Here is an 18,134-nt window from a genome sequence, read left to right as displayed (position 1 = left end):
ACCCCTAAAATGAAGACCTGATAGTTAGTGTTTCAAATGTGTATGTCTAATGAAGTCACTAAAAAGTTTTTGAGCAAAAGCTAGACAGACAGCAAGTCTAAGCCAACAGCCATGCAGGACTGGAGACAAGAAGCCAGGAGTCCCTTAGGAGGCTTTCTTGAGAGTAGTCCAGATTTGAACTAAGAAGTACTTAAGGAACTGACAGGACGAGTGGAGTGAGACAAATAAGAAAACATGGATTTATGCCTCTTGAAGTTTTGGATAAGGGAACCCAGGCAGGGGGTGGAGTCAAAGACGCCGCCGAGGTTTTCAGTCTGGGTGGCAGGGAGACTTGCAGTACTGATAGCAACAGAGGATGCATAATGGAACTCGTGCCACGCAATGAGCAGGACAAATTCAGATTTGACCATGAAGTTACCACAGGACAATCAGAGAAAATGTCCTGAAGAAAGGTGGAAATACAGAGCTATGACTGTGGAATGGAGCCCAGGAATGGAGACATGAATTTACCAAGCAGATGCCTAAAGGGAGCAGTTGGAGAAGTGAGAGAAGGCAGACACAATTCCAGGTGAAAGGCTTCACCAGGGAAATCAGGCTTAAAAAAAGAAAACCAACTAAACTAAAAACAGGGAATCAAACCTGGCTATCAGCTGAACAGCTACATTTCGAGTCAGCCAGACTAAGTAACTACCTATTTTATCCATGTAAATACAGCAAGAGAGCTCAAATACTTACATACAACTGGTCTATGCAAAGTCTCCATGAGATTTCATGAAACAGACAGGATACCAGACACGCATTTCACAAGTGGTGCAAGCAGGTAGGTTACTAACTTCATTGGTTCCACAGTACAGAATGCTAGTGCGTCAAGGAACAGTTTGTAAAATCCTACTGGTTTCCTAACCGCTTTGCTGACCCTGTGGGCTCCATGTTTATTCCTTCATGAATAGCTCACATCGTGCCCACTTGTAGGCTGCAGATTCTTAAACACCCTTGAGTACCCTATTTGGCTTTTGTAATGTGACACTAGACAGTTATCTCTGGTGAAGGTGGAAAAAGCAGAAGAACAAAATTATTACACTGCTCATAGGTATGTATATTTCAACATATTGTCGGAAAGTCCTATCACCCCAAACATGGCAGCTTCATAATTGTAGAACACGATGCAATGATAACGGGGGTGTTAGTCCTGCCCCACAAGCCAACATCTAACACCATTCTAAACCACACATCTGAATTGTCACCTTTTCTAAGTAATGGAGAATCTAGGAAAGAGTGGAATCATGGAATATGTTTGCACGCAAGACAAACTGGAAACGTATAAAAGTAATCTCCAAGCATTCTTCACACGTTATTTCTGCTTCCTATAAAATAGTCATTATTTTTGGACTGTTAAAAATATTTTCTTTATCCCACCATCAAGTATTTCCCCACCTATTTGCTAAAACTAAGTTTAAATGACCTCACTAGTCCATAAACCTACCTTAGACAAATTTTTCTGCATTATTAATCTTCTGATTCTTCGTTCTAGGAATTCCATTTTCCTCCTTTTTTCACAAATATTACCATAACTGACTATGGGATTTTGACAAAAATGACATACCTACTATTTTATGTTGAACAAGCTCAGTCACCTTTAACTGAACCAAATATAATAGAATATTAAAACCTCGGGCTATTTATTTCTAATATAATGCATTACATGTAGAAATTGAATGTATGTTTGTTTAAACACAGAACACACAGCTTTCCTGCTGTGGAGAAAACTGTAGGCAGATACTGGTTTGTTTTTCCCAAAAGTTCTGCAATAGCAAAGTCTAATCCATCACCAACTTTGGAAGGGAAAGGAAAAAGATCACGAAATCCAAACGCCTGCAGCTTAGTACAGACGTCAGCACTTTCCTGGCTCATACTGGCATCATTTCTTCTCCTGTGCAAGCGAGGGTGCTGAGAGCTGGCTGGGTGCTGTCCGCCTCCCCAAATCTTTGTGAAATCAAGCCCTCACATCCCAGGCTTCCTTGGAGCTTGCAGTGCACATTAGAATAAAAGAGACCACGTATATATTGAAAATGTGACTGTGTGATTTTCTTTGTTATTTAGTCAGTCACATTACGATTGACAAGATAATGAACAATGTCAAACAGTTGAGCCCCAGAGAAGGTAAGTAAGTGAAGATGTAATTCTATGGTGATGAAAATGAACCAAATTTCATTGTGAATTCAGGATATTGCGACGGAGAACATTACAAGGTCTTCATATGTGAGAACTTTGGGGGTTTCCATTCTGGAACAAGAGAACATCAGACATCCATCCATGAAGAGGCCATCAGTGGGCCGTCCCAGGAGCAAGGACACGCTGACAGACCAGCACACAGAGCCGGTGGGCTGCTCTCTGTGGCGGTTCCTCCTTTCCAAGTCACTGGTCACCATCAAATGTGAGCAGGTGGTCGCAGAGATGGACACTCAGTATACTGGCCAGGGCACAAAGGAAAGGGGGGCATTTGAAATGTGAACAGAATAAATAGGTACTTTGTGACCACAATGTTTTTTTTTTCCATCTTTCTCAAACGAAGTTAACATTTGGGGAAATCGTTCATTAGGAAGGACTGAAAGGTTGGAAACCAAGGTACTTCCTGCCACTTTGAAGGCAGATTCATTGAGATAAGGAATATTTCTGCTTTCGCCCTGTCCCACTCTTAGGATGACGGTCAAGCTGTTTGGGCCCCTCCTTCCCAAACGTCCCGTACAGGCTATGACCTAACGCCACTGGCTCAGCCTCTTAGATCTCAGTTTTCACCTGTAAAGCTCATGCTGTAATTGTTGAACCAGGAGAAAGATGTTTTGCACAGCGTCCCGATGCGATGTGCTGCTGACCGGGCCTGTTGTACAGTGACATGAGCAGGGCGCGTGTTCTGCCCTTTCCTCCCAGAGCACTACCAGATGAGCGTGCTGGAATCGGCGCCGGTGAGCTCCACCGTGGGCAGAGTGTTCGCCAAGGACCTGGACGAGGGCGTCAACGCCGAGATGAAGTACAGCATCGTGGACGGAGACGGCGCGGACGCCTTCGACATCAACACAGACCCCAGCTTCCAAGTCGGCATCATCACCGTGAGGAAGGTAACCCAACCCCTTTCCAAACCGCTCTCATGGAGGCTGTGCAGGAACGAGGTGTCCTGAGGGCTGTTGTACTATTGACAGGTATCGCTTCAAACCTTCTGATAATGCTCTTTCCTACTATTTAAAAAACAAAAAACTCTTACTCTTTTTGCTAACATGTAAACACTGGCTGTGTCATCATTTTACTGAGAGGGTAAAAGGTCATGACAAAAATATACTGCAACTATGTCATTTCTCCTAGCTCACTACTTAGCTACTTAAAAAACTATTATATCTTAATGAATTCCCTAGTTAATGACTTACTATTTGCACTTGAATAATATTCATTTTTTACCATCATATACCATAAATAACAATAAAGCAAGCTATAATATTACTTAGGAAACAATAAATAACAGGCAGGGATTTTTTTAATTGCCACTTGAAGATCCACAGATGCTAATTAGGTGTGGACAGGCTTTATCAAGTGTAACTGCGGAGTGAAGGTATCACTTGAGACTCCTTTGCTTCATGATAAATTACCAAGTTTTCTGAAAGTAAGCTATCGATTCTTTTTGTGGCATAAAGCACATGGGAATGGACATGCTCAGATGGAAAATAAACTTTCTTGAAAATTACAGTTTTAACATCCTAGTAAATATATATCTGAGTCATCAACTTAATCTTCCTTCTCTTCTATTTTAAATACATTTAAAAACCCAGGATACCTTAAATTCTTTATCAACAAATATTTGTTGAGTATCTACATATGTTATTCTAGGCATTTAATGAAGAGAGTAAATAAAGTAGCCAAAAATCTCTGCCCTTAAGGAGCTTACATTCTAGTAAGGAGGAGAAGACGATAAAAATGGCAAGTGAATAACGTAATGTATTAGAAAGTGGTAAGTGCTATGCATGGGGGAAAGGGTGAAACAGAAAAAAAGTGGTACCAGAAGAGACAACATGACTTCAGATTGAAATTGGGTGGTTGGGATTGGCCTCCCAGAGAAGTGACATGTATACAAAGACTTACATAAAGGGATAGAGTTACAGCACTGAGTTGGGAGCTTGAGAATGAACCACCCAGGAGGTGACCAATAAATGACTTTCAGTGAGAACTGTGTGTGGCAGCCCTGGAGACGAGGGAATGGGCATGGAGATATTAAGGGAAGTGTTCCAAGCAAAGGAAGAACCAGCGAAAGGCCCTGAGGTGGGCCTCTGTCTGGTTTGTTTCAAGAACAAGGGGGTTGGTAAGACTGAGTGGAGGGGAAGACTAATAGGAGATGAAAACACTCAGAAAAGTAACAAGGGGGCCAGACTGTATGACTTTACAGACTGAAGTAAGGGCTTTGGGCTTTACACTGAGTAAAGTCGGGAACAAATGTGCGACATGACTGGACTTTCATTATAAAATAATTACTCTAGGTTCTTTTGGGAAAAGACCATAAGGGGGTGAGGATGGGAACAGAGAAACCAGCTAAAAGGCTACTGAAACAACACAGGTAGGAGACTACAACGGCTTGGACTAGCGTAGTAAGAACGGATGTGGTGAGAAGCTGTCAGAATCGGGATGTATTCTGAAGGTAGAGCCAACAGGATTTCTTAACAGATTAGATGAGGATAAGAAAGAAAGAGAGGAGTCAATTTGGCAACAAGAACAGAGTTGCCATTAACTGAGACGGGAAGTCTACAACTAGAGAAGCTGGTAGAGGGTGGCAAGTATTAGAATTAAGTTCCGGACATAGCACATTTGCAACGTCTATTAGACACCGAAGTGGAAATGTGTAGTAGCTACTGGGTACAGGAGTATGGAGAAGAGTTCTGGGCTGCAAATATAAAATTGAGAGTCATAAGCATATAGATAGATGGTACTTAAAGCAAATAAAACAGGAGGATATTCCAAGGGACTGAGCGTAGATGGAGAAGACAGTGCAAAGAGCCCTGCAGTACCAGGGTCCAGGAGAAGGGCACGGACAAGCGAGGAGACTGAGAAACAGAGACCAGGGAGGAAGGAGGGAAATCAAAGCGTGGTGTCCTGGAAGGATGACGAAACTGCTTCCCAGAGAAGGGAATGAGCGCCTGCAACAAACTCTGCTGGAGGTCATGTAAGAACGCTGCAAGGGAACCACACACTTAGGAACATGGAGGACCCTGACAAAAGCAATAAACTCATAACTTAGAATGTGGCACAAGTTAATCTGTTTAGTAACTTTATTCTATGATGTCCCATAGAGTTGAATTAACACTCCTTTAGAAGGGAAGAGTCATGTTTGCCCTGTATTTATTTAAGGTGCATCAAATACAGCTAAAGAACAGATAAATCCCGCATTCCACCAATCCTTATACCACCACACAATGACCTCAAAACAGTGCAAAATGCTGAGAATAACTTCTGAATCATCAAATAAATCTGGATATAATTTGAATATTGCAGTTTCTTATTTTATTCTCATTCTTTGAGAATAACACATGCTAGAATTATAAAAGGGGACTGGATATAATAATACCAATATGGTGTATGACATAGGATTAAACAACATTCCCTTATTACATGGTATGCCTCAAATTAGCAGTTAATACATTGCTTATCCTGACAGATAACTGTAAACAAGGTAAATAGTCCAAGTTTTAGATAACTGCAGATTCTTTAATGCAAAAATTCTCTTTAAAAAATTAAGCAATCAGAAAAAGAGCTTTTGGGATTCTCAATACATTTTAAATTTTATTTTATATCTTAACGTATAATTCTAAATAATAATATTAGTTTCTGTCAAATTATTAGAATATAGCTTAGGCCTTATTATAAGCCATTCATTTAAAAAAATATTAACAAGTACAATTTTGTATCTGAAAGGAACCTCAAAATGTCGTTTCTCCAGCTACCTTTCCTGGAGAAAGATTAATCCTCACAAGACAGAACATTGCCTTTCATTGTCATTACTAAAACTATATCCATGTTTAATCAAAACAGACATTAATTTTGCCAAGGTCATTTGGGTTTCTCTTCTGAACTTACGAGGTGACAGAAAATGGAATTAAGAAAGAGGTCCATAAGTTGGGTAGATGGACAAGTCGAATGTAATAAATACTTTAGAGGCTATTGATTGCTGCTCAGTCTATACCTTGGGAATGACATTTATTCAGATGCCTGATCCACACCCATTTTCCTACTTTGTCATTACTAATGTCATATAAAATGGAAACAAAAGTTCTGCTTTTGATTTATTTCCCTAAGGCCTATTATTCATCTAAAAAGCACATACCTTTTCAAAAAGAGAAATTAAGTTGAATTGATAGAATTGGGACTTCATAAAACCATACTGATTACTATCCAGTACCTTGGGTCTTTTTGGCTTTTATGTAATCAATCAATTGATTTTCAGTCTCTTAAATGCTTGAAAGGTAACTTGAAATATACATATTTTCAGAATGTTCTTTATTCTATGAGCATGCCATTATGGCATTCTCCAGTTGTGAGCATGTCTTCCATCATACAGTAAGCAATTGTTTTGAAGTCTCTTCTCTTAGGCAGGCCACAAAGAACAAAACGTCTGTATTTCATCAAACCTAAGATGCCCATGAAATGGAAAACCCATCGTTGTTTTATATACCCACTTAAAAAAAACACAGAACTCTTGCCATTTAAATGATACAATGCTTTCTTATTCCTTAGCTTACTTTTTGAGACAGTTCTTGGAAACACAGCCATATTGCTTCACTAACATCACAATTACTCCCTGCTGTTGTTTCCATGACATTCTGCCTACACAACTTTTGTTTCAATATAAAATCAAAGTATCATTTTTAAGACATTTTAGGAGGCAAAAAAGTTCAACACGTAGTACCAGCAATGTACAGAACTCAACTAAAGTACAATGTGAATAGCTTTAATTAGGTCTGACTTACACCGAGACAATTGCATTCTATCTCCTGTTGGGCTTAAAGGCTCCATCAATTGGAGAAGCAATCCTATTTCCAAAATATGAAAAAATGTACATCTTAGACCAGTACTTGTTAATACACTGAAAAACTGTTTTTCACTATTCAATGTAACAACATTTTCTGCTGCCTTTTGTGTTTTAGGCCCTCACTACAGGGAATAAAAATCTGACTAAGTCATAATCTTTGCCTTTGAGAGACCAACATAGAAACACGTATTTGTAATGCAAAATAAGAAGAGCCATAATTGAATTATCACAGAGTGCTATGGGAACAGAGGAGGGACTAATTAATTCTGCTGAGGGGAGTGAGCTGAATTACTATTTTGTGCCATAATTTTTTCATGACCAAATTATCAAGATTATAATGACATTTCATTCTAGGAAATTTCTTGAATTTGGAACTTGAGTTCTCAGACATTGCTACTCTTTGATTTACTATTGTGAATATGAAAATAAACAATTTTTTTATGTTAAAGTAAGTACAAAAACTTTTGGAAAGAGAAAAATCAAATTCACATTTTTTGTGGGCAATTTAAAGCACAGGGTATTAGGACAATGTTTTCTTTCAATTTTAAATAGTAAAATTATTGAAATGAGCGAGACAATAACCTTAAATAACATAATGATCGCTAGATAACTTATTTTAAAAGAAATTTTAACAATAATTAAAAACTCACTTTAATTTCTTCAACAGATGGTACTGAAATGATTGTATATCCATATTTAAAAAAGAACTTTAATTCATCCCTTACAAAATAAACTCAAAATAGATCACATTCCTAAATGTGAAAATCTAAAACTATAAAATTTCTAAAAAGAAACATAGGAGAAAATCTTTGTGAACCTGATTAGGCAAAGATTTCTTAAGTATGACAACTAAATCCCAATCTACAAAGAAAAAATGATAAAGAAGACTTCATCAAAATTAAGAGTTTCTTCTCTTCAAAAGACACTATTAAAAGGATGAAAAGGCAAATAACAGATTGTGAGAAAATATTTGCAAATCACATGTCTGATAAAAGACTTAACTATAGAATATATAAAGAACTCTTCCAAAAGATCTATAAAAATGCTCAACATCATTAGGCGTTAAGGATATGCAAATCAGAAAACACAAGGTATCACTTCGCATACACTAAAGATACTAAAATAAAAAACACTGACGAAATGCTGACAAAGACGTGGGGCAACTGGAGCTCTCACACGCTCCCGGTGGGAGAGCAAAAAGGTAGTCACTGCGAAAACTGTTTCGAAGTCTCTTATACAGTAAAAGTACACTTAACCATACAATCCTGCAATCCCATGACCAAGTATTAATATTTACCGGGTAAAATGAAAATCTATGATCACACGAAAACCTGTAGGCAAATGTTCACATGGGGCTTTATTCAAAACTCCGATATTGGAAACAACCCAAAGGTACCTCGAGTGGAGAAGGGATAAACCAACTGTGGTACATCCATACAATGGAATACCTCTTGGCAATACATAGGAACAAACAACTCATTCACACAACAACATGGATGAATCATGCTAAGTGAAAGAAACCAGACTCACAGGAGCATATATTGAATAATTCCATTTTTTAGACATTCTTGCAACAGGAGCAGAGCCCAGATCAGTGGCTGCCAGCAGGGCGGGCTTTACCACAAAGAAGCACGAGGCAGGGGGGCACGGGGTGTCTGAACTGTTCTACTCATACACCTTATCACGGTGGGAACATCACTGTTTACATTTGTCAAAATCTGCAAAACTTTACCCAAAAAAGATGAATTTTAATGTACGTAAATTAAATCTTAAAAACAAATACAAAATTCACACCAAATTAGAAAAATTCCTTAGAATTAAGAGAAAAACAAACTTTACCTAGCTCAAACCTAACATCAACAACAGTGCCCACTTTGGGTTTCCCGTATTTTAAGGAAAAAATTTTAAGAGAATTTAATTTACTAGGAAAGATAAATATCTAGATTCACAGAGCAAGTATAAATGAAATAAATGGATAAAACTATTCCTTCAAATATATCACAATCTGAGTGGCAGATGTCCCTGTTATGAAAACTTTGCCTTTTGACTACGAAGTAGAGAGGCAGACAGGCCGAAGGAAATGGCTGCTTGGTTCCAATGAGAACGCTGGACGGCATGAAACAAGAAATAGAATATATGGTGCTAAGTAAATACAGAACACGTAGGAACCTAACCACAGCAACAAAACAAAAAACTTTGTGTTAAAATTTGAAAATAAACTTAGTTAAAGCAACTACCACTGTTTCTCAAAAGCAAAGAAGTTGCTTAAACGGACACAGGCTTCTTTCTAACATAAAATGTGCTTAGTTCAGCATATTTTATGAAAAAACCTTGAGTGAGTATTTAGCACAAAAATTGGTCATCACCAAGTTCAGAGGTGACTTTTAAGCTTCAGAAACTACTTTGCTGTCCTTTATAATTATTGTATAGGACTGACCTTCCATATTTTTATTACTATTGATGATGTTTTGAAGTGATTGTTTTAAAATATTTAAACATTTTTGTCAGTAAAAAAATAAATTATTTTTAAGAGATAGAATTTGAGTTCACTTTCTGCCCTGAAGTGCTGTGTTCATTTTGACACAAAACATTCTAAAGGTAGGGATAGACTTAAAAAAAAAAAGAACCACCAAAAAAATCAGATTTTATGACACAGAATTTTATTTTGTGGATGAGCTCTGAATGAGGAATTTAAAAAATCCAGCCAGCATTTCTACTGTAACACTATGTAACCATGTTACTTTAGTCCAGTCCTTGAGCTCTCTGGGTGTGTTTCTTCAACTTAAATGAGGCATTGGATCACACTTTTAAAACAGATTTTTAAGAGCTAGTATATGGTAAACTAAATACTCAAATACTAATCTGGCACAGTGCCCTAAGAACCCACGTGAGGTGGGAAAAAATCACTATTGGCTTCGTACTCAAGAAGAATTTTTTTTAAGGAAGAAAACAAAAAAGGCTAGTCATATGGATATTCTGAAACAGAACTTGAACTCTCTCTTAATTATTATGACATCTTTTCAAATGAACAAACATCTGTAAAGCCCATGTTGATTAACCATGCTGATTAAAGAGTACACACGTTAAAATCAGCCACATCCACCATACAATGGCTTTCTTAATCAGCAAACTGGTTTCCCTCATTATCTCTGAAGCATCTAGCACCTTCCTTACCACCTTTACCCAAGTTGTTGAAACTGACATTAAGACCAAGAACCACAGAACAAAAGGAAAATTCATTCCCCTTATTTTGCCCCTTGCTTATTTTCTACGATTTTAATGAGTCGGGGAATCTACCCACCAACCATCAATGCCAACCCTCCTTAGAACCTTGACATACAATGTTTCCCCGAAAATAAGACCTAACCGGAAAATAAGCCCTAGCATGATTTTTCAGGATGACATCCCCTGAACATAAGCCCTAATGCGTCTTTTGGAGCAAACCTTAATATAAGACCTGGTCTTATTTTCAGGGAGACACGGTATGCTCCTGGCTAATCAGTTTTCCTGCCATTACTTTTCAGCCCCTGAGTTTTGAAAGCAAGAAAAGCTACACCTTGAAAGTTGAGGGAGCCAATCCTCACCTGGAGATGCGCTTTCTGAACCTGGGCCCGTTCCAGGACACAACCACAGTACACATCAGTGTGGGGGACGTGGATGAGCCTCCTGTGTTTGAACCTGGCTTTTACTTCGTGGAGGTGCCTGAAGACGTGGCCATCGGAACAACCATACAGATGATTTCTGCCAAGGACCCAGACGTGACCAACAACTCAATCAGGTTTTCCCACAGATTTCGCTTTTGCCTTATGTCCTGGAATCATCCCTTCCCTTGTATCTAATTTTCTAGCACTTTTTCCCTTTGCTTCTTCCATCTCTGGAGACCCTCCTACTTCTTTAATATTTTCTATTTACATAAAATGGCCTTTTCATGTTATTTAGAAGTGAAGTATCATTAGGTCTACAGCTCACTGTCAATTGGTTCAGCGACACTCACACCCCTTTGTTCTCAACTCCGGCCCTATTGACACTTTGGGGTGGATAATTCTTATTGTAGGGGCTGTCCTGTGCTTTGTACACTGTTTATCAGCCATCTCTGGCCTCAAATCACTAAATTCCAGGGGCACCCCAAGTTGTAACCATCTAAAATGTCCCCATATATTGCCAATGTCCCTGAGGGAGGGGTGGGGTACAAAATTACCACCACCCCCATTGAACACCAGCAATTCAGATAAAGCATAGACAGATACACAGATGTGAAAACATTAAAAACTGTAGACTCTTAGTGGCGAATATAAAAGTGATCACTGCACATTCTTTCAATTTTATGAACCTTTTCAACTTTTAAAAAAGGGGGGGAAATAACATATACAATAGCTATTTCTATCATATACCATAGAAAGAACATAGAAACTACTCCTGTTGTCAGTGGCTTCGAAGCCATGGAGACCAGCCCAATAGGGCTTGCTGTGGCAAGCCGACGTATCCGTCTCGCCAAAGTGTGTCTTGAACCTAAAGATTCCAACCAAGATGCTTTCCCCTCAAGACGGGGGACGAGGGCTGCTCTTACAGCCATGGCCATTTCCCATCAACCCTGGACCCAAACTGCAAACAGGTGGTGGACAGGCTGACACCTCAACCTTCCAGAGCAATTGCCAAGCCTCTGAAGCTTGTCACAAAAGGTCAGGATTCCAAGGCTGTTTGAGGCCATCTGTCACATTAATTGTTGAAAGCCACACAAATGAATCTGGGGCTTTAGTGCAGACAACACATTGTAAATACGCCCCAGTTTATGGAATGCCTTTTCTGTCAGCTACTTCCCTCACCTGGTGCTCTTTTGTATGTAATGAAAATGGGCTTTTGCAGTTTAACGAAGATGGTTCTCTCCGGAGAATAACTATACTGGGGGAAATCTGCTTCCGAAGCTTGAAAAAATCAGGTCTCATTTCTAAACAGTCAATTAGAACACTCAGTGGCTATTTCCACATCTTCTTTCCAAATTCTGACTCTGGACTCCTACATGGGAAGCACTGGAAATATGGTTTTGTTAGGAGTCACATTACTAAATGACAAGCAAAAGAGACTGAATGCAGTCAGAACACACACACACCCAGAGTGAATGTGTAATATTCAGGACTAAAGTTGTTATCTCAAGACGTAGCTAGAAGGAAAGAGAAACACCAGCAGGCCTAGATCCAATGAAGGAATCCTGTTTGGCTAACAGAGAATGGCGCGTCAGATGATGGGCCGCTGAAACCACCCACTGGCCGGTACAGCGCGCAGTTAGAGCCAGAGAGGTGTTTAATGGAATGGCTGCCTGTTCCCATGGATCCCAATGGGGGAATCCAAGAGTGAACAGGCCAGAGGCACAGAGCAGGGTCTGCCGGGCTTATTCGGGTGCAGGACTGTAGGTCCTGAGACTGAAACTGGCAAGAACAAAGCAACAGCCACAGGCTTGGAGGTAACAGACAAGGGTTCAGGCACAGTGACAGAGCAGAATTCTACATACCAGGACTGGGAAAATTCTCCCTCTGCATTTCAGTTGCAAAACAGCAGAATTCATAGTGCTAGATATATGGTCCCTGACTCTGTATCATCCCCCAGGAACAAAGAAAGGCCCCTGGACCCAAGCAGAAAATCAGGGGTCCTGAACCCTCAGAGGAAAAAAGCACGTAAAAGTCAAAAACCTCTGGCTATCATAATAAACCCATTTGGGAATTAGTTTCCTATGTTATCTTTCCCCAAATTGCTCACTTTATCCTTATTTTTCCTACAGAAGCTATTTTCTTTTAAAATAATTTGCATATGTTATATGCTACTTGGTTATCTAATTCATCTTCTGCATTTTTATTACAAATAAATGAGATTTATATTCCTAAAAAGAAAATACATATTAAGTCACCCCAAAACCAACATATCACCTAAAGTTGAAATGTTATAAACAGCCACTTAACTTTTTAAAAGATTATTAGGACTTTTATAATCTCCTTTCTAGGAAGTTTATGATGTGTTCAGGCATATACGTGTAAACTGGTCATCATTTACCAGTAAATCCCAAACCAAGTCTCCAGACTCAGTTTTTATATATATAAAAAGCAGTGTTCATATATATACATACATATATGTATATATACATATATGAAAAACAGTGTTTGGATCTCCTAAATTTTTAATAAATGCTCAAAGAATTTCTGGCAAGCACGAAACGGAACCATTTGGCAGCTGAAACACGCTTCTGCGTGTGAAAACAGCCTGCCCTCCTGTGCCATCCTAGTGTGTGTGTGTGTGTGTGTGTGTGCAGATTCAGCGTGCCTGCCCAGAATGCCCTACCTCTAAATCACTCCCAAGTTCAGAGAACGTCCTGAGCCAAGCAAATAAGCAGGGAGCCCAAAGAACAGCTACTGTTCGCTGAAGGGAGTTTTGTACGTTTATGTTACGCCTCCTCTGTCCATAGCAGGTGAGAATACTATGGTTAGAGAAAGGAAAACCACCTACATCATTCACTAGTGTGTCCCAATTCCCTCATTTTCCATCTGTAGCTACACCTTTAATTTGTTCTCCTGCCTCCGGAAAATTGGCCCCGTGTCCCATTCCGAGTTATGAATGCGATTAGTGGGCAATCGGACAGGGACCGCACTTGATGAGGGAGGCTTCTCTGAGGCGGGCTCTCGATGCCTCCTCTCGGCCTGTCACCAGGCAGTGCTGTCGTGGGCCCTTTCCGCTAGTTATTTCTATCGCTCCATCACCCATACCATCTGTGACATCTGCTGTGGCACTGTAAGTTTGAGTGCACAAAGCTGGTTCATCACAGGCTGCCTCTCCCTCGGCGTTATGCCTCCAGCATGGAGCGCTGCCATCAGGGTGAGGGCTCTGCAGGCCAAATGGCTGGCTTTACTCATGTGTGGAGAGCTGAAAGAAAAGGCTGTCACGAGCCAACCAGTATCTTTTCCCCAAGACAAATCAAGTCTTAAAATTGCCAGTAAACTTTAAAACTAAATTACTAATTAAACCTAGAAAAAAAAATGCCCCAGTTAATTTTCAATGAACTTTGCAGGCATATGTTTGCTCTTTATTAAAATGTCAACTGTTTGCTATCATGGCTTAATCTATCTTCGTGAAGAGAGACAGTTTTGTTTCCTTAAACAATCTCATGCATTCCATGTGCAGTAAGGCAGCGTGGCCTGGTGGTTAGGAGCAGGAGCCTGAAACCCAACTGCCTACACTTGATTCCAGCTGTGAGATCTCGGGCAAGAGACTAACCTCCCCATGACTGTTTTCTCACCTGTAAAATGGGGTGATAACAGTACCTTCCTCATAGGGTTATTGTGAGGATTAAGTGAGTCAGTATAAGTCAGGTGAAAAGCAGTGCCTGACTACAGTAAGTGTTCATTAAATAGGGTCACAAGCACAGAGACATTAATTTGCTTCCTTAAATTTCCCAACTCTTGGAGAGTTATAACTGAAATGATTCCAACTTCTCTAGCCCTTAGTGGCCACCTTTCGTTTTAATTCCTAACTCTCTGAACAGACATCCTGAATCATGGCAGGAAAAAATACATATCTGAAATAAAACATTTTACCAAGTAATACATATGTATACATATACTATATACATATATATTTACATATATTTACATATATTTGAAACAAAAGTTTTACCATCAATATTTATTTACCCTTACTGCAGGGAATAGTCTGGCATGCATATATTCTATTCATTTTCTGTCAATACTAGTCATAACCCACCATATCGATTTCACCAACCTGAAGTTTGAAAACCAATGCACTAAAGAAACTGCTAACTCTCGTCAAAATGGCAGTTTCCCAGTTTCAACAACTTTAATATATAGACTGTAATTGCTGGCAACTTTAAATAGAATTTTGAACCCAATACATCAGTGTGTATATGTGTATTTTTTTTCAAATCTTATCTCTGCAAATTACTAGTTTCTCTAAATCTTAGTTTCCTCTTCTGATAACTGAGATAAGACCTAACTCCTAGAGATGTTGTAAGAATTTAAAAAGCTATAAAGTGCCTAATATTCAATAAATGGCAGCAATTATATTTACCGGCCATTCCCAAGGACTCCATAAGGTTCTCAAGGACAGCTCTCAATCACGGCTATGTGTCAAAATCCCTTATGGGGGGTTTTAAACATACAGATGCCTGAGCCTCCCTCCACACTTACTGAATCTCCCAAGATGGGGACCAGGTGAGATAATGCAGGTGAGATAAAAAAAAAAAGGGTCGACGGCCAAATCAGACTCAACAGAATCTTAGGTCCCAGTACCAAGTACCAAGGTAAACAATGACACAAAGGATGCAGACAACAGCAAAATATAAGTCAAGCTCTCCTCAGAGAGGTCTGCAACCCGCATGCACAGGTACTTGTAAATACCCTTCTTATCCTATGGAAGGATGCATGTTGGTCCACGTGCACCATGAAAGTGAGCAATGGATGTTGCTGTTCAGTGCACTGCCTGAACACAAGAAGCTGTTTCGGTTATGACACATGTGCTTTTCATACTCTCTTAATTACACAGCTCACGTGACATTTTCCAGCAAGCTGTGTCCTATTAATTCATAAATTCCAGGCTTATTTACAACAAGCCACTTAGACAGAGCTGGTCCATCCTGCTAAAAACATTCCACAGATAGGGACTCTCCAGCTAGGAAATATATTACTGTGTTTGCCAAAAGGTGGGTCATTAGCACATTTACAAAGGACCTGACGCACATCTTTTCTTCTCAATAGTTGACACTGGTTACAGGACTAGAATCACTGAACCATACATTTTCCAGCACCAATTTAGCATTTCAGAACTTATGTGAATAAGTTTCATTTTGAAGAAAGATATGTAGGGGTTGATATTGAGAGTGTCCCAAAAGCTTTGGACAGTTTTAAGTTTTAAATAGCTGAAACTGATCTTTAAATAGCTTACAACTGCCCTAAGGCTTTTAGCACCCTGTTTTACTTTATTAATCAGGAAATTAAAGCAATAATAGTTTGTTGTTGGTTTTTAGAGGTTTTCTTTTCTTCTTTTTTTGGGGGGGTGGTGTTAGACATGATAAAACAGCAAACTCAGTCTTCCCAGGGTCCATAACTCAAAACTAGTAGAGATGTTTCTCATGCTATACCCTCAGTTCTCCTATGTAATGTGCTGTAGCATGCTTATCCAAATGAAACAATGCATTTAATCTGTTTTCTGCAGATATTCAATTGACAGAAGCAGTGACCCTGGAAGATTCTTCTATGTTGACATTACAACAGGTGCCCTAATGACTGCAAGACCCCTTGACCGGGAAGAGTTTTCATGGCATAATATCACTGTCCTTGCTATGGAAATGAGTAAGTAACGCAATTGGTCTCTGTATAGTGACAAAATACAAGCACTGTAGAAAATAGAAGTTTCTAGAGCTTGTTAAAACTAGAATTGTATTCTTTAGAGGAAGAAACAGAAATCATAGTTCAAGTGAGTGAATACATTTAGTTCAAATATTTGTTGAGCATTTCCTATACACCTAGTCTTGTGCTAGATAAAAAACAAATAAACATGCAAAAGCAGTAAAAAAAAAAAAAAAAAAAAAAAAAATAGTATCCTTAAACCAAGTAGCTAGTCTTCTATATGAGGAAAATGGACAGTTCCTAAGAAATCTTAGAGGCTTTCAATCTTTAACAAGCTTAGGAATGCACAAATAGTATAAAATATTATTACTGGATGAAAGGAAGTGTTTATAACATACGACCCTTATTACACACATACATACACACAAGAGTCTGAGACATCTTAAAGTAAAATACAGACTTATTAACAAAAACTCAAAAATGGAATGGAAAAGTAATAAAATTAAGATTAGCATGTTTATTATGAACTTAACAAAAATTAGATTATTTACTACTGTATTCAATTCAATGTTTCATAATATCCACTGATAGTAAAGATTCAGTGACGTGGCAGACCCTAATATATTAGAAGATGTATGTACAGCTACTCAGGAGGGCTATTTGGCAATTAATCTTTTATATTAAGATTCTCTAAAACATTCATACTGTTTCTCTCAAGAATTCCACTTTCAATAATTATCTTAAGGAAATAATCATAGATATTGACAAATAGTTATACACCAAAATGTCTACTGCAGTGTTATTTTAAAATAGTGGGAAAATGGGAATTGCCTAAATGGATAATAATAGGAGTTTGACTAAATAAATTATAGTACAACCATACAGTAAAATGAGGCTATCATATAGATATTAATACCCATGCTATCAAAGCATATTTAATTGACACAAGATATTCCTGCCATAAAATATTAAGTTTAGAATCCCATTTTTTAAATTTTGCTTACTGCAGTGTGTGTGTATCTCCACATTTTTGGACACGTATGTAATATTACATGTATCACATAATGGATATGTCTACTTGGACTGTGGATCATACTTACCCTCATGTTTTCTGGAATTTTCATATTCCTTCTATAAACAAGTACCACTGTTATAATTTTTTTAAATTTTTGGTAACCAAGCAATAAAAATATTTAAGGGGGAAACATAGTAGAGCATACTTTTGAGAAAGAAAAAATGAATCAGAAGAACAAGGCATTTTGAGACTTAATAAAATTATTCACTAAGAATAACTTCTGTCTTACAATTTCTACTTTGTCTTCTCGGGGTGGTGACCAAAACAGAAAAAGACAGGAGGGGAACCAATGGGGCTGTGAAATTATCTCTGTGTGGTAATGCCAAGCAAAAGACGGACCGAAAAGACATTTCCTGATGGGTGACTCTGAGTAACTTCTCCTGCCCTAGCCAAAGATATGGATTCGGTGTGTGTTTGATCCTGTAATATCCTCTTAGTACCTAAGCAGACATAAATGTGCAGTATTATCTGCATTCTTGTGAATAACTTGAAACCTTCTGAAATATAATTCAAAGAACTGATTATTTCACAGTAAAAAAGCCAAGCAATGACACACAGTCTGCCTCCGGTTAGAAATAGGCTATTTCCACGCCCAGAATATAGAACTGACCTCCTTTAATTCTAGAACCTTAAGTATGAGCCAATGAGAGGT

At 38.6% G+C, this 18,134-nt stretch overlaps 1 protein-coding gene and 1 long non-coding RNA gene across 5 annotated transcripts in view; one reads left to right on the top strand and one right to left on the bottom strand.

Moving 5' to 3' along the window:
- Positions 1-18,134, bottom strand: part of LOC109446175 (uncharacterized) — a 246,233-nt gene that overhangs the window by 47,826 nt on the left and 180,273 nt on the right. The gene's annotated exons all lie outside the window — the stretch shown is intronic.
- Positions 1-18,134, top strand: part of CDH20 (cadherin 20) — a 183,778-nt gene that overhangs the window by 151,037 nt on the left and 14,607 nt on the right. For both annotated transcript variants that reach the window (XM_019729299.2, XM_019729300.2), the window contains exons 6-8: positions 2,929-3,116; positions 10,588-10,841; positions 16,274-16,410. In XM_019729299.2, coding sequence (XP_019584858.2) covers positions 2,929-3,116; positions 10,588-10,841; positions 16,274-16,410 — 579 coding nt within the window. The remainder of the gene's footprint in view (positions 1-2,928; positions 3,117-10,587; positions 10,842-16,273; positions 16,411-18,134) is intronic.

This window comes from Rhinolophus sinicus, linkage group LG09 (genome assembly GCF_036562045.2).
Source record: "Rhinolophus sinicus isolate RSC01 linkage group LG09, ASM3656204v1, whole genome shotgun sequence".
NCBI lineage: Eukaryota > Metazoa > Chordata > Mammalia > Chiroptera > Rhinolophidae > Rhinolophus > Rhinolophus sinicus.
Note: the sequence above shows the minus strand (reverse complement) of the source record. Positions and strands in the feature narration are given on the sequence as shown.